The following is a 23,256-nucleotide window of genomic DNA, read 5'->3' as shown; positions in this document are numbered from 1 at the left end:
CTTTCAGTTTGGCCTCTGCAAATAAGATCTTTCGAGCCTCAGTCAACCCATACCATCTGAAGAATGTATCTAAATTGTGAATCCAGTCAAGGTATAATTCTGGATTATTGTCTCCATAAAAATCAAAGACATCCAATTTTGCTGCTCTTTCTGGTCCATCATCATGTCTACCAGTGCCATATGGTGGTGGTGGTGGTAGTGTTATTGACGGATCCTGTGGAGTGTTGTTGGAAGAATCCCCAGATTGAATGGGACTCTTTCTTTTATCCGCTGCCACCAAACGATCAATAGAAACTTGCATGGATCCCATAGAAACTTGCATAGATTCCACTATTGTTTTTAGGGGCGTGACCATGTTAGTGAGGGCATTAAATTTTGTATCAGTTTCTCCTTTATAAGGATTCAGCTGTTGAACAACTTCACTATTGGCTACCATGGTGATGATTAACAAAATAGCACTGAAGAATATATGGTAGAATAGTAAATAACTTTTTTTTTTTTTGGAAGGGCAGAATTGCAATTATTTGAGATTCAATTAAACCACAAAGGATATCAAGTGTGGGCAGGGATCTAAATGTAAACATGAAAAAAAAAGAGGGATAAAAGGAATTAATAGATAAAAGAGGGGTAATGTGAAAAAAAAAAGGAAGTGGAAAGGAGAAATGAAACAAATGGGGTTGGGGTTTTGGATTACCGACAAAAAGGAAGCATCTCTCTTTGGAAAGTTGGAGACTGGATTGGAGAATTGGAGTGGGCTTCTTCCGCTAGCAATGGGAGTAATTAGCGGTAGGATTTGAGGCGAGACACTTCAGGGGTCCGATGGAAACCAGGTATGCGTCTCTTTCTGTCTAATTCTTCTTCTTCGTCTTTTCTTCTCTGCGCCTCTTTTTCTTTTCTTCTTCTGTTCTTCTTCTTCGTCGACTCTCTCTTCTTGTTTTTTTTTTTTGGGCTGTTGGACAAAGGAAGAGGAGACTGGTATTTTGTTTTTTGCTGCTGTCGGAAAGAACAGAGGGTAAAGAGGAGGCGGTAGGTAGGGAGGTTTTGAGATTTTTTTTTTTTTAAGTTCTGTCGGAACCTGAAAAAAAGGGATCGACCAAAGTAATTGGAGAAAGAGAGGGGCGGTGAGAAAAGGGCTCGATCTCCTTTGGACAGAATCATTTTTTTTTTTTTTTTTGTTCTCAGTATCGGTTAAAACCAACACAGAGAATGGGAAGGGAAGAAGAAAGATGGGGAAGGAATAGGATCCTTCGGCTCTGATACCAAGTTGATGGAGAAACTTTAGGGAAGAAAGGAAAAATCAGAGTAGGAAGGGGAAGTAGGGGAATCACACGCTTCACTGGTGCACAAACTCAACATCTTCATTCAATAATAAATCACTCTCTAAATCTTCAATCGATTACAGCCAATATATAGGAAAATAGGAACATGAAATTAGAAACTTAACTGAAATGGAAACTAGCCTTAACTAGGAAACAACTATGAAAAGGAAACCAAAGCAAGGAAATAAATCCTACTCCTACGTTCAAGTCTGGAAAATAAAAGCATCAAATAAAATACTAAGTAAACTACTAATTTTATTTCCAACCCTTGTTGGACCAAAACCCTGGGCTGGACCGGTTCTTCTTGGCTCTTGGCTTCCAAAGCCAGTCATGCTGGTCCAACCAAGTAAGGGCAGCCGTATCTGCATCATTTAGTAGGGTTATGTCACATGTCACTATTATAAATATTAAATGAAGTGGGAGTCTCAACATAAGGTTGCAAGCCAAAGGTCACAGCCATCTATTCTTCTTCTTCTATTTTACTATTAATAATATTAGTTTTGCAGAAGTAAGAAGTTTTAGCTTCAAGACTTGATACTGGACAAGAAATTTAAGAATTATCAACATTTACTTTAACAATTACAACATTTCAAATGATAGTAGATGTCATTTGTATGCCTTGATTACTTAAGAGTATCCATGACATTTAAAAAAGCAACAACATTGAATACTGATTTAGCAATAACGTGAGATATATTTCAAGATATGCAGGCATAAACAATATGTAATTGAGTGAAATTTTCTATTAGGAATAAATAAACATTTCAAGCCCTAACGATGGATTATCTTTTTAGACAAAAGCAACATACATATCATCCATATTATCAGAAATATCAATGATGTTGAACAATATTGTACAAATAAATAAATTTTCTTTTCAATAAACTTACTTGTCAATCAAGTCATATGCTTCACAGCTCATTTCCTCAGGAATCTTTGGCCATGGTATATCTCTGTTCATTATATTGTCAAAAATTTGCTGCAGAAGGACCCTTTAAACATTAGATCCTTGTTGCCATAGTACTAAACAGGTTGACCATTTTTTTTTGGTAGGTAGGGAGGGAAGAAGGTTACAGCCAAGAGGCTGACCTTAAAAATGCTTTCACTTTCTAATAATGTTTCAACAACATTTTAAGGTACAATTATAGAAGTTACACAAAGAGGTAATTAACACCCAAGAAGTTTAGATAAATGTAAAATAGAAGCCATTTGGAAACTATAGCATAGCAATTGAAGAAACTGTCAAAAAAAAAAAAAAAAAAAAAAAACTTAATGATAGGGAACTTTAATGTGGGGGGGAGGGGAAGAAAGAAAGAAATTAACTTTTGTCAAGAATGTGGTGTTTCTGTACTACCGATAGGGGTAGTTTAGGAATTCTGGTTTACATATTATGTGTGTAGAGGTATAGTGCCAGCTTATTTAGCAGGTGTAACTTGCCTTTTTGATTTCTTTTCAATATATATAAATATATTGCTCATGGTAAGGCTGTTTAACCTAACCGTGAGCTCCTTCTTTCTCTAATTTATTCTCTTCCTTTCTTCCTCATCTCTTCTTTTTCTCTTTTCTCTAAGCTTGCACAGACACTGGTATCAGGGTTTTGGTATTGTAACATGGTATCAAAGCACTAAGATCCAGTATCTATCATGTCCAACTGAGACCTAGGGATGCCCCAGTGAGGAGGAGTGACCAGATCCAAATAGAAGGAGCAAAAAGAGATAAGGGTAGGCCTAAAATGAACATAGAGAATGTTGTAAGAAAAGACATGCAGAGGCTAGGTCTTGACTCTAGTTTAACCTCAAACAGAGCTGTTTGGAGGACAAAGATCCATTTCTGATTGATTGTAGGTGGGATTCCTGTGGTACCTTTTTTTTTTTTTTTTTTTTTTTTTTTTTTTTTTTTGTTGCTCTAGATTTTTCTTTTTTGATTCATAACAACCAATGTTGTATTTGTTCTTTGTGAAACCCTAGTTGATGGAATGATAGAAACCTAGGGTTTCCTGATGTAATGATTGATTTTCTTCTTAGACTATTGTTAAAGACCTGCGATTTCTGTTATTGCTGCTATTTTGAATTTCTCTATGCGCAGGAGAGATTTCTTATTTTCCCTACATAGACAAACTTCTCTGCCAAAGAATTTCCAAAGGTTGCCAGTATTCTCTTCCTTCCTCCTTGTGCATAGTGATATGCTACTTGTATGAGGACTTCTGATGAGCACATTTATGTGTGAAATCTAGGGTAATAAAACATGCATTTTACATATTTAGAATGGAACTACCTTGGGTTTTACTTTCTTTTTGTAAGTTTTATATTTTCAAGGCCTTAAGGACTATCGGACACTATATCTCCAATTTTGCACGTAAAGAGGTCCTGTTTCTTTTCATGGTTGCAAAGAGGACAAAATTCTGAGTAAGATGGATGTGTTCAATTAAAAGTACACATCCATTTGGTCAACCGTGCAAGTGATTATTCTTTTCGGGCCAGAAAAAGAATAATGGATCAGAACTGAACTGAGATGCAGAACCAGCCCGTTTGCAGTTGTCCCAGGGGTACAAAAGAATATTCTAAATTCCAACAAGGATATATGGACCACACCCTTTAGTGATTGAAGATTCGTTTTGGTAACAATAACTACCTAGCGTAGTTGGTGAGTTGTGGTGTGCAAAATCCTTTGCTTATCAGGAGGTCTCAAGTTCGAACCTCTTGGTTGATATTTTTTTGGAGGTTTTTTTTAATATTTTCTCTCTCCTACTCATCACTCAAAGGAGGTCGTCCGAAGGGTTTCTTACGCAAGAGGAGAGAGAAATAAGGAAATAAAAGAGAAAAATAGAAAAAAAAGGGAGAAAAAAAAAAAAAAAAAAGACAAGGGCATGGATGGAACTACTAAACATTGTCCAAATTGATCTAATCATGGGAAGAAAATCATCCAAGAGGGGAGGAAAAAATAGAAAAAAAATATAGGAAAATCATGAGAGATCTCCTCTCCTACGATTCTCTCTCTTCTCTCTCCTCCACCTCACAATTGTGGGCCCCCCAAACCTTAATCGTTGGTCTCTCCCTATTTCTCTATAAATAAAAAAGGTTCAAAGGGAGAGCACGGCTAGTTAATTTTTTTTTTAGCTATCTTTTTTTCTCTCCTTAGGCGTAATTCAGTTTTAGGGTTTTATCTCTTTCTCTAGTTCTCTTCTCTAGGTTTAGTCTCTTTTAGTTCTTCTTACTTTTTGGTTAAACACTTTTGTAATGGAGTTTTAATTAACGAATATGCAAGTTTTCTTTTATGGTTATGGTTTATGGTATTGTAATTTTAATTCTCTAGTTCAAGGTTTAGATCTAGGTGATAAGATCTAAGCTTTGAAGCATCTCTGTTCAAGTTCAAGTTTCTCTTTCAAATTTGTTTTCTCTAGTACTAGAAATTTCAGATTTGGTTTATTCCATATCTGGTTTTTAGTACTGGTAGTATTTCAAATCTCAATCAAGTTTTAAGTTCAAGTAAGTAGGCTTCTACAGTAGTCTTCTCTCCCCCCTCTCATTCCCTCTCCTGACTACCCTTCCTCCTTAACTTAGGTTTTTAATTTCAATCTTTACTTTATTGTTTTCCCTTTCCCCCAAGGTCCTTGGTTAGATGCATGTGTTGGCTTTCCCCCTCTCTAGCTATGGACTATCCTTTTATTGCGTTTATTTTCAGTTATTTACTTTGTCTCCCTTTCCCTAAAGTTAAGTAGTGCAGCCCTTGTAAGAGTTACTCTCTAGTCAAGTAGGGAAGCTCATATTATTTATAGTGCATCCCTTAGGCTAAGTAGAGATACCTACTTGTGTGCCTCTCTCTAGCTTGTTCCCCTTTTTATTTTATTTATTTACTTTTCAGCACTTTTTATTTCAGTTATTTGCTTTTTAATTGCGTGGTTTGAGTATTTTAATTCCTAAATGACAAATGGTTAGGATTAGATGTGAATGGTTAGGTTGTTCAATTTTATTTCAATTTCAATTCCAATTTCCCTAGATGTGCTGGTTAGGACGCTTTTAGATGCATTTGTGTTAGGTCGGTGGTTAGAAATAGATCACCATAATCAATCGTTATACTTTCGCATTACTAAAAGAAGCTAAAAATAAAGTGGCTGCTCTCCTTGTGTTTGACCCGTTACCTACACTGATCTGTACGCTTGCGGTTACTTTTAAACTTCAAACAACTTCCACCAGGTTTCCTTGATGATCAGATCTGGTTTTCTTCTAATTCTTGACAAATCCTTATCCAAGTAGGGTTTCTCAAGAAATCAACTGCCCTGTGGTTGAAGTGAAATTTTGCAACACTGTTTTATATAGTTTCAATGCTACAAACACAATTCAGGCCATTCTGAGGCCTCATCCTACCTGCGGTTTATGTCTCCCTTTTCCCTACGATTTAAGTGGAGAATAATGCAAGCTATATTTTGCCCCGCAATTAGGGTATTGTTGCTGGTTGTTGCTGCTGCCTTTATTTGATTGTGATATACTATTATTTGTTGATTATTGGGTCCGCTACCTACTTGACTCTTCTTTGTGGTATTGTGACTGACTCAGGCTCTACCCTGTGATTATTGGATCTGTTGATATCCCTATATATTTTTTCTCCATACTCTTGTAATTGCTGATTATTTTGGTCTATTTATCATGGATGATTCTAAGCCTTCTACAGACAGTGTCGGTGTTCAAAATACTTCAATTAAATTTCCTGCTCCTGCCTATAATGGAATGCCTTTTAAGATGTGGATCACTTATTTTTTGAATGCCCTTCTCTTCCACAGTTTGAAATGGTTTACTGGCCAAATGCCGGCCAAGGAGAAAAAGAATTCTTCCCTTTGAAAGAGAATGAACATGGGTAGACATGTTTTATGAAGGGAAATCATATTGTGATACAGTGGGGAAATTAGCTTTTGGTGCTGCTATATCTCCTATATCTGCTTGAGTGTAACCTTAGAAGATGGACCACTAAGGTTAGATCCTTCCAGCAAATTTAGATCTCCATACTCTTTGATGTCAAATTAACGATTTGGGGGACTCCAACTCATGGTGTTGACTCCCCTAGAAATAGGTTTATTTCAAATTCTTGGGGCCTCCCCCCTTCTATTTGACAAGCCCAAGCCTCCTCACTATGTACATAATTATTTTATTTTATTTTTTATAATATTTTTTGTTCTTTTCTTCTTTGGTAAGGGATTTTTATCCACCGAATATATATATATATATATATTTTAAATGATGTGCCAAATTATCTTCTCTAGGAACAAGCCATATAAGTGTTTGTTAATGCCAAAAAAAAAAAAGAAAAAAAGAAAAAAAAGAAAGAGAAACGGATTATTTGATTTCTCCTCCACCAGCTACAGAATCAAAGGAATATAAGGATTGGAAGAGAGACAATGATACATTACTCGTTTGGCTGGGCAACAATAGTTGGAAGAAAGAAGGATTAGGGTTGCAGATGATAGGAAGTGAATGCAAATCGTGGGAAAGAAAAGAGCTCTTCCCAGCTATATTAGATTCAAGCTATATTAAGGGAAATTACATATGCCTCCCCAGGGAAGCAAAAAAGAAAAATAGAGAAAATACAAAACAGGACCAACATAATAATGAAATTGTTCTTGAAGTAGCCCTATTACATAAACTCTAACACTCCCCATCAAGCTGGAGAATAAATGTCATAAATTCCCAGCTTACATAGAAGGGGTACTGAACTAGTGAGGAATGAGTCCTTTGGTGAAGATGTCTGTCAATTGATCACTAGTATTCACAAAGGGTGTGCAAATTTACGAAGTCAATCTTCTCCTTGATGAAATGTCGGTCTACTTCAATGTGCTTTGTTCTGTCATATTGAATTATGTTAATGGGCAATGCTTATAGATACTTTGTTATCACAATAGAGTTGAGAACCGCATATGTCCTTTAGCATCAAACCCCAATTTAAGAACCAACTGTCTCAATCATATGAGTTCACAAACTCCATGAGCCATTGCCTTGTATTCTACCTCTGCACCAGATCTAGCAACAAGTTGTTTCTTGTTCTCCATATAACCAAATTACCACCCACTTATGTGCAATAACCTGATGTAGACCATCTGTTAGAGATGGATCTAGCCTAATCAGCATCAGAGTAACCTTCTATTCCCAAGTGGATGTTCCTGGCATACAATATTCCTTTTCCTGGAGAGGAATTCAAGTATCTGAGGATGCGGTACACAACATTCAAGCGCCCACTCTTGGGAGCATGCATATACTGGCTCACTACTTCCACTGCATAAGTAATGTCTAGGCGAGTCAAAGACAAATGAGAAGCTTTCCCACTAGCCTTTGGTATTCTCTTAGCTTATGATTCTACTCAATAGGAAAACTTGCCGGTTTACAACCCAACATCCTTGTTTCTTTCAACAGGTCTAGCACAAACTTCCATTAGCATATTTTTACTCCTTTAGACCTTGACATTTCAATTCCAAAATATTCTTTTAGTGTGTTAATCCCAAGTTGACACTGAGAGGGGGGGTGAACAGTGTCTATAAAATCTTTCCTGGAGATGTCTGTTTGAAGCTACCCTGTATCCTGTTCAACACACATAATCGTATGTTTGTCCACCTTGCACCATTCTGTGGCCAGGTCTACCAAACAAACATACCCATCCTGCATGCATTCACAGTCCATGCACTCTAATATACAAGCATACACAAATGGCACAAGATATACGTGGTTCGGCTCACTGCCTACTACCCTTCTGGGTTTCGTATTTTACTCAATACTCAACTAGTTGTGACTACTACAGCAGTCCAGGTACTATGACACTTGCTTCAACCTGAGGTAATACTCAGGCTAGGGTTTCACCCACCTTTACAATGTATAGGATGATAAATATAAGTACAAGTCCCTCCCCTTACAATCAATACCTTAGGTTATGCAACTTTAACAACCTAGGTCATACAAATAGGACTTGGTGAATAGAGATTACCTCCCTTGATGAGCAAGGGGTGGAAAGCTTCTTTGAGATTCCTAGATACACTAGAATCTTCAATTTTCCCTCTTTGATGGCTAATCTTGAACCTTAAAGAGAACATCATCTTCTTCTTCTTCTTCTTCTTCTTCTTCTTCTTCTTCTATCACGCACAAGAAGATGCTTCTTTGTCTTTAATGAACTCCAAAAACCCTCTCCAACTTTCAATTTTGTCTTTAAATCTCAAGCTTGGTGGTGATGGCATTGAAGCATTCAATACAAAAAAATCTTCGAATAAATGTTCATCTCAAGATTTAGGCATGAGAGTACACAAACATTTGGCTTCTTCTTCTCTTTTCTCCTCTTCTCTCTCCTAGGTTTTTTGTTCTTTTGTTCTTTAATAAGTTATGAAAGAAATCCCCAAAATCCACTTAAGATGGTCCAACAAAAGCCCCAAAATCGTGTAGGTTTAACCACCCAGTTCAGATCAGAATCTACTCTGGCAGATTGACCTTACTTCAGTTCGGGAGTCCCAACTTTTTATATATAACTCCAAATGAGCCGATTCATGTTGCTTCTAAAAGTAGACTCAAATATCTACAACTTTTGTAGAAATATGATTCCTCTAATTCTTGTTTAAAATATCTCAAAATTCATCTTGAAGTCATGAGAACTGAACCCGTCATGTGAAACTGGGTTGGCTCTATTTCAGAGGGATCATACGACAAATATCATATCTCTCTTGTCTGAACTCCGATTGACCCGATTGTTTTTTTATGGATAGAGGACTCAAAGAACTACATTTCTTATGTTTATACCTTCAACTCAGATGTAATGCATGAATCTCAAAAATGGGATTGAACCCAGCTAATGTGCAAAACATTACCTTTTTCAGCTTACACGTTGGCCTGAAGAACATATCGTATCTTTTTACTCTGATGTCCAATCGACGTGATTCCAATTGTGATAGACTCAAAGCTCAAGGATCTAAAACTTACATGCATATCTTTTTCTAAATATTTCATCTAGATTTCTGAAAATACTCTCAAATATGCTATCACTGTATAAAATAATGATTTCTTCCCTTTTAATGAAGGGTCCTTCACACACTACTTCCACTTTCACACATGCAATGTGTGACACATCTCTAAGCACTATCAAGATAACTCAGTGATCATACACAACCATGACATCACCTCTGACCACCTCATCATTGACACGTGGCCAAGGTTGCCAACAAGGACAACCGATATGCAACATAGTGTCCAATTTTTTTTTTATTTCAAGCTGGTCAGCCAGGTAGGTTTTCAGCCTATCTCATCATTGTCATCTTCAGTCATCACAATATCATCAACATAGAAAATCAAAGCTGTGTTGGTGCAATTACCCTATCAGGTAAATAATGTGTGATCTGCTTAACTCTGGGAATACCCATTCTTCAAAATGGCTGGCCTAAACCTCACAAACCAAGCTTTGGTGATTGTTTGAGACCATATACTTCTTGAGGAGACACACCTTTTCTTCAGCTATCGAAAACTTAAAGCCAGGAGGGGGCTGCATATACCCTTCCTCATCTAAGTCACCAAGGACGAAGGCATTTTTCATATTCAATTGATATAAGGGACAATCTCTATTCGCAGCCATAGATAAAAGAAATCTTATCAAGTTGTGTTTAGCCACAGGAGCAAAAGTCTCCTGATAATCAATCCCATACACCTGACTGTACCCTTTGGCCACTAATCTTGCCTTGTACCTCTTAGCAACACCACCTGACCGGTACTTGATTGTGTAGACCCACATGCATCCAAGTGGAACTGTCCCCCTGGGAAGATAAACAAGTTTCAAAATACATCACTTCTCAAGTGCTATCATTTCCTCAGACATGGCTTACTTCCACTTTGGATCTAACATTGCCACAGTAACAGTTTCGGGGATGCAAAGGAAGGAAAGAGCAGCTGTAAAGGCAACACCTGTAGGAGAGAGAGAATCATAGCCTCATAGGAAACAAATTGGGCTATAATATTTATACAAGGTCTCTTTCCCTTTCTAATGTCAATAGGGAGGTTTAGCTCAGAAGGAGGAGAAGGGACGTTACCTAATTGAGGAGGTTAGAGCTCAGAATTTGGATCCAAAGAGGACTCTTGGCATGTATCCTTTTCCCTTCTTTTGTACATAAATAACTTCTTCTCATTGCCTAAACCACCACCTAAATGATCACCAGTATCAATAACATCCACCTCTTTATGTATCACAATATCAAGAGTAAAGGGAGTAATAGGCAGGGGAGGAAGAAATGGAATGACATCAGCAATCTTTTTATATCCAATGTTCTCCCTATGCAAAGAATGCAGATGAGAAGCAAGAAAGGCACAGATTCAAGGAAGGTGACATCTTCGGAAAGAAGCCACCTACGAGAAGAAGGGTGGTAACACTTATACCCTTTGGTAGTGGAAGAATACCCAAGGAAGAGGCATTTCAGGGCCTTAGGATCAAGCTTAGTGTGAGAGGATTTATGTTAGAGATATTAGTTATGTTACGCTAAGGGTAGTTTAGTAATTTTTCACATTATATTTTATTTTTCCCTTTCCTTCTTAGGGAGGTGTGTGTAATTCCCTCCTTAGGAGGTGTGTGTAATATATTGTAAATATGTTAGTGAAGTAATATATTGGTGTTAGTGAGACTTTACTCACAACACACATTCTACCATCTTCCTTCTTCCTCTTCTTCCTCTCTAACCCCTTCTTCTTCTCTCACTTTTTCTCTCTTTCTCCCTTGGTTAATCACAAACCTTACATTCTAACTTGGTATCAGAGCACAACATCTTGGTTTGAGAGTCGGATTACAAGTTCCCTCCTTTTATTTTCTCTCTTTGGAACCCTAGGTTACAAAGGGGTTCCAAGGAAGAGATCATTATGTGAAAAGATTTGAAGTATTTATGAGATGAGCTTAAAAAAAGGTCAAAGCAAACCCTTGAGGAGTTTTTTAGAAAGATTGAAGGTGTTAAGGATTTTTTAGAACTAATTTCTGGGCACCAATGGTTACCGCCAGCTTCCCTTTGAGAACCCTCTTTCTCTCTCATCCTGCCACCACTGGGGGTGGTGCATACCTCATGTGAATTGCCCAAGGCCCCTTTACCAGGACCCTAAGCTCTCGGTCCTAAGGGGAGAGAATTGTGAGCTCACAACCTTTTTTTTTTTTTACTGTATTTCAGGTAAAGCCTCCCCTTTTTTTTCCCTGTTGGCTTCCAAATTTGTTTTATAGTGGATTTCGGCTATGTTGGACTGTGAGCTGTATTTGTTAGGTCTTGTGGAGTGTTATGACCTATCTTGCTTCCCTTAAAGTATGCCTTGACCTGGTTTTCCTTTGGCATATTGTTTTTTCCCTTCGTGGGATTTTTCTCCGAGTATCTGGGAATGAATTTTTGGGTAAAATGTGTATTTCCCATTGTGTTAGTGACTCCTTATCCACAGCATGTCTGAAGATAGTGGACTTGGAGCCCTATTTGGTGATGTTTCAGCCGATGTATGGAGTAGTGGTCCTCCTACTCATATTGTTTTTGATAATCCATATACTCAGATCTCTATTGTGAAGTTAGACAACACCAACTATTTGGATTGGGCTCATTCTGTGAAGCTTTCCTTTCGGAGTAGGGGAAAGCTCGGGTATGTTACAGGAGCTATTAAGACCCCTAACCCAGATGATCCATCATATTCAAACTGGGAGATTAAAAACTCCACTGTTATGACATGGATGATTTTTTCAATTAAACCTGAGATTGGAAGAAGGTTTATAAGGAAAGAAACTGCCAACGATATTTGGGATAGTGTTACTAAATTTTTTTACCATATGGGTGACTAGGCCAAAGTTTATCAACCACTTCAAAAGGTTATTGGCATAAAGCAAGGGTACTATAACATTGTCATTAGCCTTTGAGAGGATATGATCACTATAGGAACCTCCAACTGTCCAATCCTAAAGATGAAGCTACGGTTTATAGGACACTTGAAAACGAACGAGTTCTTATTTTTCTTAGTGGGTTGAATCCCGAGTATGAGCCAATCCGGATACAAATATTAGGCCAGTCTCCTCTTCCATCCCTTGATGAAGTGTGTAGCTATTTACAGAGTGAGGAGACCAGGCGGGTGGCTATGGAACCCACCCCTTCCCTTGAGCGGTCAGCTCTTACTACTAGCTCTCAGAGAGATTGGCATGGTGGTGGCCGAGGCTAAGGCCCACCTCGTGGGGATGGCAAACATTGTGATTATTATGGGAAGTCTGGGCACACCAAAGAAAGATATTAGGTTCCTCATGGTCGACCTCTTGGCATGCGTGGTGGTACTAGCGGTGCACATGTTGGACGTAGTGGGGGAGCTAGAGCCCACAGTGTTCAGGCTGAGCATGCTACTACAGGGTATATTCCTAAACCATAGGCAGAGCACAGTTCCCTTATTAGGGAGGATATTACAACATTCCGTAGGGTCATGTCTCAACTGGGAGTCTTGTCATCTTCTTCACTTACATTGCCAAATTCCTTATCTTCCGCCTTGCAAGTCTCCTCGTCTGCCCCTTCCACAGCTCCATCTTGGGTTATTGATTCTGGTGTTACGGATCATATGACTAGTACTTCTCATTATTATGATACGTACTCTAGTTGTTCCAGTAGAGATAAGGTTAGGGTTGCCAATAGCTCCCTCTCCTCCATTTCTGGTAAATGTAGCATTCTTATTACATCTTCTATTTCCTTTGATTCTATTCTTCATGTTCCTAACCTTGTCATTAATCTCTTATCTATGAGTCACCTAACAAAATCTTAAAACTGTTGTGTCATGTTTTTTCCTTCTCATTGTTTCTTTCAGGATTTAGTGACGAAGAGGATTATTGACAGTGTGTGTGAGGAGAAAGGACTCTACCTACTTGAACCTCGATCACCTTTTTTGGCTACAACTCAGTCTTATATATATGTGCATACTGATAGCAGTTCTATGGATTCTGTGATGTTGTGGCACCAATGTTTAGGACATCTATCTTTTGTAGTTATGAGGAAAAATTTACCTCATTTATTTACTTCTTTTCCTAGTTCCCATGTCTTTTATTGTGAACCATGTATTTTTATCAAACATTATCGTTCTTCTTATCCTTATCACGGAAATAGATCTACTGTTCCTTTTCTCATTGTGCACTCTGATGTCTACTACTTCTTTACTTGGTTTTCATTACTTTGTTTCATTTGTTGATGATTTTTCTCATACTTGGACTGTTTTGATGAAGCACAAGAGTGATGTGTATGATGCCTTTAAAAATTTTTATCATATGATATGCGCACAGTTTGATACCAAAATTCAAATTATTCATTCTGACAAAGGGGGGAGTATATGTATGGTGGTCTTCAAGACCTTTTTACTGATCATGGCATTATCCATCAGCTAGCTTATGTTGACACACCCCAACAAAATGGGGTAGCTGAGAGAAAAAACTGCCAATTGTTGGCGGTCAGTAGGAGTCTTCTTTTCGGCATGAATATACCTAAAATTTTTTTGTTTGATGCTCTCCTTATTACTTTTTTGATAAACCGTATGCCAACACAACTCTAGACGAAGGCTTCTCTATAAAGATGTCACCCTTCTTGAATCTACACATTTTTTTGCTCCTCATCAACATCCTTTTTAGGGGGAGCATAATGGAGGTGAAAAGGCTACTAATAAGATCCCTTTTCTTTCCCCATTGCCTTTCTCTCCTTTTATGCTTAACATTGGAAAACACAAAGAGGTGGATATTACTGATATTGGTGATCATTCAAAAAGTGGTACAGGTTCAGGTAATGAAAAGATGACCATTGTGTACACAAGGAGGAACAAGAAGACCTACCAAGAGTCCTCTCTGAATCCAAATCCTGAGATCCACCCTCATCAGTCAGGTAATATCCTTCCTTCTCCATCAAAGTTAGGTCTTCTTATTGCTATTAGGAAGGGAAAGAGAGCTTGTACTAACCCTATAGCCCAGTTTGTTTACTATGACTCTCTGTCCCCTATAAGTGTTACATTTACTATTGCTCTCACATCTGCTTCTATTCCCAAGAATGTTTTGAAGCTTTGTCTGGCCCTAAGTGGAAGCAAGCCATGACTGAGGAAATGATGGCCCTTAAAAAAAATTGTACATTGAAATTGGTTGATCTTCTAAGGGGGAGAACTCCAGTTAGACTCAGGTGGGTCTACACAATCAAGTATTGGTTAGATGGTACTATTGAGAGGTACAAAGTAAGGCTAGTGGCAAAAGGATACAGTTAAGTGTATGTGATTGATTATCAGGAGACATTTTCTCCTGTGGCTAAGCATAACACCATAAGGGTCCTTTTATCTCAGGCAGTGAATAAGGATTGGCCATTGTATCAATTGGATGTGAAGAATGCCTTTTGACATGTCGACTTAGAAAATGAGGTGTATATGCAAACTCCTCTTGACTTTACTTTCCCTTCAGTTGTAAGAAAGGTGTGTCTTCTCAAGAAGGCTCTGTATGGTCTTAAACAATCTCCAAAAGCCTGGTTTGAAAGGTTCAGACAAGCCATCCTGAAGAATGGTTATTCCTGAAGTTAGGCTGACCACACTCTGTTCACTAAGCATGGTAGTGGCACTATTATAGCTTTGATTGTCTATGTTGATGACATTATGGTAACTGGAGATGATAGAGTTGAGATAACCAATCTGAAGAACTACTTAACCTAACAGTTTGAGATTAAAGATAAAGTGCCCTTAAAGTATTTCCTGGGAATTGAAGTGTCTAGATCCAAGAAGGGTATAAATATATGCTAAAGGATGCTTATTCTAGACCTATTTAAAGAAATAGGAATGTTAGGCTGTAAACCTGCAAGTTCTACTATTAAGCAGAATCAGAAGCTAGGGGAAGATGCTGGCCCTTCTCTTGTTGTTGCAGAGAAATGTCAAAGGCTAGTTGGGAAGCTTATTTATTTATCCTTGACTCATCCAGACATTACTTTCGCAGTTGGGGTGGTGAGTCAGTTTATGCATGCTCCCAAAAGTGGGCACTTGGATGTGGTTTACCGCATTCTCCGGTACTTGAAGTCCTCTCTAGGAAAAAGACTACTTTTAGCCAAACTTGACCATGTGAGGATAAAAGGCTTCACTGATGCAGATTGTGCTGCCTCAATCTCTGATAGGAGATCTACATTAGGAGATTGCACATTTGTAGGTAGAAACCTAATTACTTAGTGGAGTAAGAAACAATCTGTGGTGGCTCAGTCTAGTGCAGAGTCAGAATTTAAAGCTATTTCTCATAGAGTGTGTGAGCTTCTTTGGTTGATAAGGCTGGTCCAAGAGTTGGGATTTTATACTGAGGCACCTATGAGGCTTTATTGTGACAACAAGGCTACCATAAGTATAACCCACAATCCTCTGCAATATGACAGGACAAAGCACATAGAGGTGGACAGAAACTTCATTAAAGAGAAGATTGACACGGGCTACATATGCACACCTTTTGTGAGGACTGGAGATCAGCTGGCTAATATCTTCACAAAGGGTCTTCTTCATCATCAGTTTAGTTCTATGCTGTCCAAGTTGGGAATGCATGATATTTATTCTCCAGCTTTAGGGGAGTGTTAGAGATATTAGTTATGTTACTCTAGGGGTAGTTTAGTACTTTTTCACGTTATGTTTTATTTTGTAGGCATGCGGTTGGGAAGAAAGTAGCAATATAAACATCCTCAAACCAAAAAGTTTTAAGAGCATATATGCCAAAGAGAAGTATCAAGTATGACTCTGATTAGAGTTGAACAGAGGGTAAGAATCCACGTAGCCAACCCCATTTAATTGGGATAAGGCTAAGTTGAGTTGTATATTTTCTATTATTTATGTTTCTTGTTAGTTCTTGAGTTGGACCTACCATTAAAGGGACTATTTATAGCTATATCATTGAGGAACATTTTTAGGCTTTTCCTAGTCACCATTAGGGGTGTCAATTCTGAGCCTGCACCGATAGGCCTAACCGAGCTCGACACTTTTACGGCTCGACCTCGACCTGGACCGGCCTGTTTAATAAACATGTCGGGCTTTCACAATGCAAGTAGCTAGCTCATTGGGTGCCTGACCGAACTGACACATTTATATGGCCAGCTTGAACCGACTCATTGTAGCCTAACCTAGCCTAACCCCCTTTAATACTATATAAAATTCCTAATTTCCACTACTAGTAAGAAATAAATTAAGCTTTATTACCCTTTGTTTTGTAATAGGATTTGATTTAATTAAGCTTTATTTTGTAAGTTGTAAATGTCTTAATCTCTTCTTTTTCTTTGTAAGAACAACCATAATCTCATATCATTTCTCTTTTTTGTTAAAGATTTGCCTCACATATTTTCGGGCATTCAACCCATTTAAGAAAATAATTTTAGGGTAAGCACGTTTAAAGCCCGTTTAGACTTAAATATGTCTGTAGCCCGGTTAAGGCCCGATTAAGACCCGTTTAAGGAAGCCTGATTAAAGCCTGACACTAATCGGCCTGATTATAAACTGTACCATGCCCCCAAAGTTAGGCCCGGTTCACGGTGCAAGGCTTCAAGTGGTCAAGCCCTATTAAGCCCGACTGAGACCTGCACGGCCCAACCGGTTGACACCCCTAGTCAGCACAATGCTCCAAAACACTCCCTAAGTACATTTCACTGTGTAGCATAGTTCAAAAACTTGCTGAAATTTCGCTAATTTTGACATAGTTTCCCTGTGGAAAGCGAGAGAGCTGTTGATGGAAGGTGGCTTGAAGAGCTGGGTTGTTCAGTTCAATGGTTGTCAATACTTAGAAAGGATTGACCGATGCCCCCTTTTGTTTGCTTTTCCTGTTTTCTACCTAATAAGCAATTGACTCTTTGTTTGCGATTCTTTCAATCAAGGAAGGCTTAGGTCTAATATCAGTAGCGGAAGAATTAGACTTGTGTAAGCCTGAGAGATGGCCTGGACTAGAATGTCCGGGACGAAATAGGAAGTAGAATCCAAAATTAGCACTGGTTCCGCCGAAATTTCTCATTTTTGCAAAAAAAATTCTAAATTTTGCTTATATTAGTCCAGAAAATGCAGTATTTTGTCAAAATTTTGGTCAATATGTCCATCAACAACCCCAAAAATGCGAAGCCAAAAACATGGAAAAAATACACGGTTTCAACTAAATTTTGGTAGATTTAGATTGACCAAAATGGCAAAATGAAATGAGTTTTTGAACCTTGCATGTATATATTGATGCTGCCCCTCTCTAACAATCTGAGCTTCTAGGTGAAACAGAAGTGAACATGGTATCAAAGCAAGGAGGTCAAGTGCTCAAATACTGGGAAGTGCATCGAAAGAGTTTTCCTGACATTTCTTCTCCCTCTATGCAGCACAAAGGAAATGCCGAGTGAACTCCACATGCAAGGACCATGGGATCTTGGCCTGCACATGCAGGGGAGTGTTCATGCATACATTAACACTGCCCTTCCCTAACAGTTCGAGCTTTTAGGTGAAACATTAGTGAACGAGGCCTCATACCCAACAGAGCTGCATGCTACTTCAAAGTTACAGCACTGAAACTGCCATACCATGACTAGATGCCAGCTGTAATCAACTTACACATCTATCTAGTTGTATACAATTAAACATTGTGAAGTGTCTACAACTAAAGACATGCTTCCAAAGTTCCACTAGAGAAAATAGAAGGTTAGAATAGGTGGTGAGAAACAGTTATACATGAACATAGCAATCTAAACTAAGACATGTATAGAAAGGTTAACAATATAAAATTTGGGAGCCTTCAATTGCAAAACAAGAGCATAAGAATCTAAAGCACCAAAATATGTATATTCGAACCAACATGGGAAGTTTATATGATGTCAACACGAATGCTTACCTGTGGATGTTCTGCATTGAATGGTGGGATACCTACAAGCAACTCAAAAAGAATGACACCAACAGACCACCAATCTGCAGTTGCACCTACAGAAAGTACAAGAAGCTGAAAAACTCAGAAGGAAAGGAAAATTCTAATTTTGTGTGTACAAAATATGTAATATCCAGTCAACATATAAATCTACAAACCATGTCCCATTCCTAGAAGTATCTCGGGTGCTAAATAATCAGGAGTACCAACAGCTGAATGCTTTTGTCGTTGCTCTCGTTTTGATGTTTGTCGTTCAGCCGTTTTTGGTTCATTATCTCCAATAATCTCCGAGCTGCTGACAGATGGACCTGATAGATCATCTGTGCTGTTGATCAGACCAACTTTTGACAGCCCAAAATCTGTCAACTGTGACAGAAGGGATTAGATATTTGTGAGAAATGACAAATTATATCACTAGCTACCTAAATAAAACTAATAAATGTGATATACAACAAAAAAAACATGCAGATATTATTAACTGCACCAGAAAAATCAGTTTTCTGTTTTTTCCTTTACAGGGAGAATGCACAATGTCAACAGAAATGTAGCATTCCTTAGAAGAAAAAAAAAAACCGAATAAGATCACAAATGAGGACAATGACAGAATTACAGTAATATACTGAGATTGGAGGATCCAAGAAGACCACAGGAAAAGCAGTTAGATTAAGCAATGGTATGTTCTCAGACCAGAAGCCAAATCCTAGAAATCAAATAATGAATTAGTCTGTCATCTATCAAACTAATTACCAATAACACCACTTTTGGGAAAAGGGAGCTAGTTAAATTGAATTGGATTGATTTATAAAGCAAATAAATCCATTTTTAAACTTTGCACTAAGATTCTGGAACCTAAAAATCAGTGTTATGCTTCCCTCTTCTACTTTATTTACATCTAAGTAGCAAGTATATTTTCATGTAAATGTACCATTGACTATCAGAGTCATCGCATGGATAATTAGCAATTGAAGTCATGACACATCACATTTTTGTCTTGTTAGAAGTACATATTGTGAGGGCAGAATGGTAAATTGAATGGGAAATATGCACATATGTGTATTGAATGCTGGTTGAGTGTTCTGGAAGAGGCTATATCCTGTTAGAAGAATGGATTAGAGTTTCACTCATCAACCAATCAACCAAGAGATTTGAGGGTGGAGTTTTGAAGTTCTGAAGCCAAATAGATAAGCAAGGGAGCTAAACACACCTTACCGCCTAGTGTAGGTTCGAGTGCCTTTATCTTTCTCATTTGGGATTCATTGGAGGTGGGTCCAAGTTCTATTGAATTGCTCTGGGGTCATATTTCAGTTATGGTTGACCTAATTTGCAACTAGGTGTCTTGTGCGCTCACAAATCCAAACCATGATGCTCTGTGATAACACCAATTGCTGGAATACTTGCTGTGCTTTTGATATATATGTTGCATTGGAACCATTTGATGGTTAACTACTGCTAAGTTGTGTTGTTTAAAGATTGTGGGCTGTTTAGAGTGGATTTCTACCTTGCTACACTCACTTGTCTTTGTTTCTTTCAAGTTTTGTGATATATTTTTTTGGCTCTATTGTGTGTTGGGAGTGTGTGTGTGTATGTGTGTGTACTCCCTATCTAGTGTGGCTATCCAACCAGCTCCCTTTGCGTGTCTTCACATCATGTCAGAGGTTGGTGGACAAAATGGAAGCCTCAACTGATGGAACAAGTGTTACCCCAAGCTTAGTCACTATGGAGAACACCAATGCCCAGATATCCATTGTCAAGTTGGATTATACAAACTACTTGGACTTGGCTCACTCTATTAAGTTAGCCCTACAAAGCCATGGAAAGTTGTGTTACATCACCGGTGCATCCGTGCTCCACTCTTTAGTGATCCAGCATATTAGAGATGGGAGATGAAAAATTCAACAGTTATGCCTTGGTTAATATTCTCCATGAAATTTGAATTTGGAAGGAGATTTATGTGGGGGGATTAATATTATCCATGAAATTTGAAATTGGAAGGAGATTTATGTGGAGGGATACCGCCAAGGATATTGGGATAGTGTAGCCAAAACATTTGACTGTGTTGGTGATTCCACCAATGCTTATTGACTCCTTTGATAGATTATCACAATGAAGTAGGGGGATATGTTTATCTATGAATACTATAATACTGTTATTGTTATTTTCAGAAGAGTATGACCACTACCGAGATCTCCATCTGTCCAATGTTGAAGATGAAGTCAAGGTTTACAGATCCTTTGAGAAGGAGCGGGTCTTGATCCTCCTTGGTGGGATAAATCCAGAATATAAGCCAATTCAGGTGCAAATTTTGATAAAGCCCCTCTTCCATCTCTGCATGAGGTGCTTGGTTATTTGCAAAATGAAGAAACAAGATATATGGCTATGAACAACACCATCCCTTGAGAGATCTGCCCTAGCATCCGCACCACAATGAAGTTGGCATGGTGGAGGATGAGGCCAAGGTCTGAGCCATGGGGATGACAAAGACTCAAGTATGAACATTTTGGTAAATCCCGGCATACTAAATAGACTTGTTGGGATCCTCATGGGCATCCCCTCAGACAGACACTTAGTGGCATAAGAGGTGGTAAACAAAGAGGGAGCGACGGCTCACACTGTGATGGCTGCCACTGAGCACATCGGGCATGCTTCTAGACCACATGTGGACAGCATTCCCTCACACATGATGTTATTGCACCCTTCTGATGGGTTATGACACAATTGGACAGCTCTTCTCCCATATCTACATCTTCCCTCATTTAGTCAAGTACTTCAGCCTCTACCCTTTATTCCTTTACTTACGGACCTTCCTCTATATCCCTCGATTATGTTCTCCATGTCCCAAATTTTGATACAAAACTTCTTTCAGTGAGTCATTTAACCAAGTATTTGAATTGTTGTGTTACTTTCTTTCCTTCTCATTGTCTATTTCAAGATTTGGTGATGAAGATGATTATTGGTAGTGGACGTGAGAAGAGTGGGCTGGCTCTACCTTCTTAATCTCAAGCCACCTTTTTGAAAGAAGCAAATTATTTGTTGTTGGGCGTAGTATTGTTGATGCTGTGATACTTTAGTATTTCTATTTGGGACATCCCTCTTTTTTGTTATGAAAAAACAGTTATCCCATTTATTTTCTTTTGTTTCCAGTTCCCATGTATTTCAATGTCAATCATGTTTGTTTGATAAACATTGTCGGTCTCATTATCCTTATCACGGTCATCGGTTTACTACTCCTTTTCTATTGTGCACACTGAAATCTTCATCCACCTTAGATTAAACTAGATGAAAAAAGCCATATAAGATGTTAAATATGAGTACAAAAACTGAATAAAACAAAGTTCAATCAATGTCTTTTGATATATTTCCTTCTAAAGCACTAGTTTCTCTTCTTTCACCATAAATAATCAAATACACATGGATGTCACCAGTAACCAGACCAATTATGCAAAATTAATCATAGATGTTAAGTATGGTTGAACTGATGACAGATGAATAAGCCAAAAGTGCAGTCAAATGCCTCTGGACCATAGTTCGAAATCTCGTGGCGAAATTTCAATATTTCGGTTTTTTTTTTTTTTTGAAACGAAATAAGGCACGAATCAATGTGTACCATATTTCGGTATCGTTTCGGTATCTCGGCAAAACGATACATTCTATGCCTTATAAATACAACATTTAGTTGAGACAAAGTCGAAATTTCGGTATCTCGCCGAAATTTCTACTCTTTCTCGCCTGTCTCGGTGGTTTCGGTTCCATTTGCATATTTTGAAGGAAAAACACTCCAACAAGCCTTAATTAGCCATATCATCATACATTTTGACTTCCATTAGACACCTACAAGAAGATCTACATATTCAAAGCTTAGGAAAGGTAAAGTTCTTTCTCCAAAACCATTTTTTTTTTATATAGTACATAAATACGTGTTGGTAAAATTTCCAAAATAGTACGATGGTGGCTGCCAAACAAAGGTGCAACTCTAAAACAATGTCATGTTCTAATATTTTTGCACTTCTATGTTCTAAGCATGTTTATTCACCTTAAAATAAGCTACCCACAAAGTTTCAGGTCAAAATATGTCCGTTTGACCACCAAAACAGTCAACCGAAAAAAAAAAATACACCATCTCGGCGAAATCTCACCAAAATTTCGGTATTTCAGTGTTTCTAAACCCTCAGAAACACCCAAACCAAATGAAATTTCGAACCTTTCTCTGGACTTATCTCAATGCAAATTCCTGCAGTCCTCCTTTCACATATGCAGTTTTTCAGGAAAAGAAAATGCTTCCAACAATATAAAATGGAATATCACCACATATCTTCCTATTTTGTCAGAATTATCTCCAGTAAAATATAAAGAACTGTGGAATTAAATACACAGCACAGAATTAAATCAGAATTGACCTTGATGTGACCATCATGAGCAATCAATAAATTGTCTGGCTTCAGGTCTCTGTGAATCACGTTCAAGGAATGCATATATTCCAATGCAAGGACCTGAAAGCAGTAAAAGTGCATGCGTCAACTTATCTAATCTAAGCATTTATTATATAAGCCAAACCTGCAACGGTGACAAGAAATTACAAAAAATAGATTAATGAGTGGGAATGGCGTGCTCTTACAACTTCTGCCATATACACACGTGCCATATCTTCATCCAAGCAACCCAAATTTCTCAACAGGGAATAAAGATCTCCCCCATTCAAGTACTCCATTACAAGATAAAGGTTTTCCCTGCATGTGAAGGAGTAGAAAAAACGGACCTGTTCATCATTAAATTATGAACGCAGGTTAGAAAACTAATTCTCTGCCTACAGGACCTTAAAAGTCTTCAAATCGCAGCACTTGCTCACCACAAAAGGATTGCGAACTGATATTAGGATGTTGCGCTCAGCCAAAATGCTTTCAACTGCATTTTTACGAATCATATCAGCCTTCTTTAGAACCTGTAAAAATGTTGAGAGGTATTTTAGTTCCTAATGACAACATCACGAACTATAAACTGATGAATCTTCAATTTTCATAACCATGATTTCACAACACTCTGAACAATCATGACAGCTTCATTCGGGAGTGGAAAGGAAAAAAAT

General features: G+C 38.1%; 1 protein-coding gene across 1 annotated transcript in view; it reads right to left on the bottom strand.

Annotated features, from left to right (window-relative positions):
• The window catches only part of LOC122074237 (probable serine/threonine protein kinase IRE), a gene marked incomplete at its 5' end in the record, with an annotated part of 57,133 nt that overhangs the window by 6,433 nt on the left and 27,444 nt on the right, over positions 1 to 23,256 (bottom strand). Inside the window, 6 exons of the mRNA XM_042639085.1 lie at positions 2,210 to 2,298; positions 18,147 to 18,232; positions 18,335 to 18,542; positions 22,571 to 22,663; positions 22,789 to 22,929; positions 23,020 to 23,112. Coding sequence (XP_042495019.1) covers positions 2,210 to 2,298; positions 18,147 to 18,232; positions 18,335 to 18,542; positions 22,571 to 22,663; positions 22,789 to 22,929; positions 23,020 to 23,112 — 710 coding nt within the window. The remainder of the gene's footprint in view (positions 1 to 2,209; positions 2,299 to 18,146; positions 18,233 to 18,334; positions 18,543 to 22,570; positions 22,664 to 22,788; positions 22,930 to 23,019; positions 23,113 to 23,256) is intronic.

Source organism: Macadamia integrifolia, chromosome 3 (assembly GCF_013358625.1).
Source record: "Macadamia integrifolia cultivar HAES 741 chromosome 3, SCU_Mint_v3, whole genome shotgun sequence".
NCBI classification, from domain to species: domain Eukaryota; kingdom Viridiplantae; phylum Streptophyta; class Magnoliopsida; order Proteales; family Proteaceae; genus Macadamia; species Macadamia integrifolia.
Note: the sequence above shows the minus strand (reverse complement) of the source record. Positions and strands in the feature narration are given on the sequence as shown.